Here is a 1,948-nt window from a genome sequence, read left to right on the forward strand (position 1 = left end):
ATTTTGCTACAATTCTCTTATTTTCCGAAGAAAAGAAAGAATAGAAGGAAAAGATTGATAATATTTTCTTTAGTATTTATATAGCGTGCTCAATTTCCCCGATCTAAGGGGAACACGTGGAGGAAGACTAAAATTAAGGAAGAACATATTCTAGTTCTGTGTGTATTAATATGAAACAGACAGGGTGTACTATCTTTTCCACATGTGTACGATAGATAATACGAAAGCCGTTTACATTTATTTCTATGGCATACAGGGATACACCTATTTGTACATTTTTCTATGTCGCAATTCTTTTTAAAATAAGAATTAAGAAAACGAGGAACTCAAATTGAGCAAGTCAACATTGCAGTAATAGAGTTCTGAAAAGACTTGCGTGATGGCAGAAAAGGAAACAGAAGGAAAACGAAACGGAAGGCAAAAGAAAAAATCGTAGAAGGAACGGGAGAAGGAACAATAAAAGGAATAGAAAAATGAAGACTATAATTTTAATCTAATCCGTGAGTATGCATATGTACATGTATATAACAGAGCGTTTGTGCTTTCCGTTTTTTATGTACCACTGTATATTGATGCGTATCTGGGATCAGATTTTGCTTATTTGCAAAATTGCTTTTCCCCTTGCCCTTATCACTTGTATGTTGGAAAATGAATTCACTTTTTGATGATTTGATACTGTACATTGCAGTTCCCTTATGAGTATTATGCATGGTTTTTTTTGTGTCTTTGTTGTTCAACCTCTTCACCATTCGAGGTACGTGAACAGCTGCGTGGACCGTGATTGACAGATTTTTCGTCTTCCCATAATATGCAGTATGTTTTGTTTCTTTTCCTATAACTATGAACCAATTTTATATTTACAACTACAACCGCAAGACAGAATGAATTATGTGCTAGTGAAACAGTCTTAAAATGTAGCTGTCTCGATTGAAAGCCATAAATTGATTCACATCTGAATAGGGATGGTTTAACGTCAACGACATACACTTGGAGATTGCAGGACGTAGCAGGTATTATCATTTTAATTCATGGTTTAAATTCACATTTAAGATTTTCATTCCTAGGACACAACGTACATATAATGGACAACGAGAAGGCCGTATCGAAAGATGGAAAAAATTATTGCATTAACGAGGAAAGCTAGATACAACGATTTAATAAGAATACATATTCAGTATATGCAACTGAATTAGACCGTCACGAGGAATCCCATCGACGGAGAAGTCTAAAGGGTAGCGCGAAGCGTTTTGATAATATACCATACGATGTGGTAGAGTAGATTCAGAAAATTGAATAGAAGTAAGGGAACAAGGAAAATTTATGTGATGCCCAAGCTGGTAATAATGAGAATTTTAATGAAAACAACCTTCCCGTGTATTGAATTGGTCAGTCCATGGGAGGAAATGTAGTATTAAGGACATTGTAATTGATAGGGAAATCGACAGATGGGTCCAAGAAAAATTAAAGCATTAGAGGCTTCATATCGCTATCAGGGATGACTTCTATCGACAGAATAATTGCGTCTCCTCGTCCATGTAAGTATAATTTTCTTTACTTCCTTCTTATATGACTACCGTCTTTTTGCTTTGCACGATTAGGAACTATGCATAATATACCTCCTATAACGGAGTAGTATATTCTAATCTTTATAAATATGATAAAATTAGATACAAAAAAAGAATAATGTAGACGTCTGCATACAAACTTTCCAAGGCAAAGAATAATTTACGGAAAAATATGAAGCATATTCAGGATGATATTCCCATTGTATTTATTCATTCCGAGGATGAAACTTTGTGTTATTATAGAGGCGTTGTGTCATTTCTTCGTTGATTAAGAAATGATAAGAGAAAATTGCACATTCTTCAAGACAAGCAGAATATGTGAACTGTAGAAGGAGGGAATGAAAACGTTTTCAATAAAATTATGCAATGGATTTCAAAGCTAA

General features: G+C 34.3%; 1 protein-coding gene across 1 annotated transcript in view; it reads right to left on the reverse strand.

Annotated features, from left to right (window-relative positions):
* The window catches only part of C922_05798 (hypothetical protein), a gene marked incomplete at both ends in the record, with an annotated part of 1,763 nt that extends 1,053 nt beyond the window's left edge, over positions 1 to 710 (reverse strand). The window contains one exon of the mRNA XM_008821369.1: positions 561 to 710. Within this exon, the coding sequence (XP_008819591.1) occupies positions 561 to 710 (150 nt within the window). The remainder of the gene's footprint in view (positions 1 to 560) is intronic.
* Positions 711 to 1,948: the final 1,238 nt, after the last annotated feature.

The sequence above is a fragment of the Plasmodium inui genome (assembly GCF_000524495.1).
Source record: "Plasmodium inui San Antonio 1 unplaced genomic scaffold supercont1.187, whole genome shotgun sequence".
In the NCBI taxonomy this organism is placed as follows: Eukaryota; Apicomplexa; class Aconoidasida; order Haemosporida; family Plasmodiidae; genus Plasmodium; species Plasmodium inui.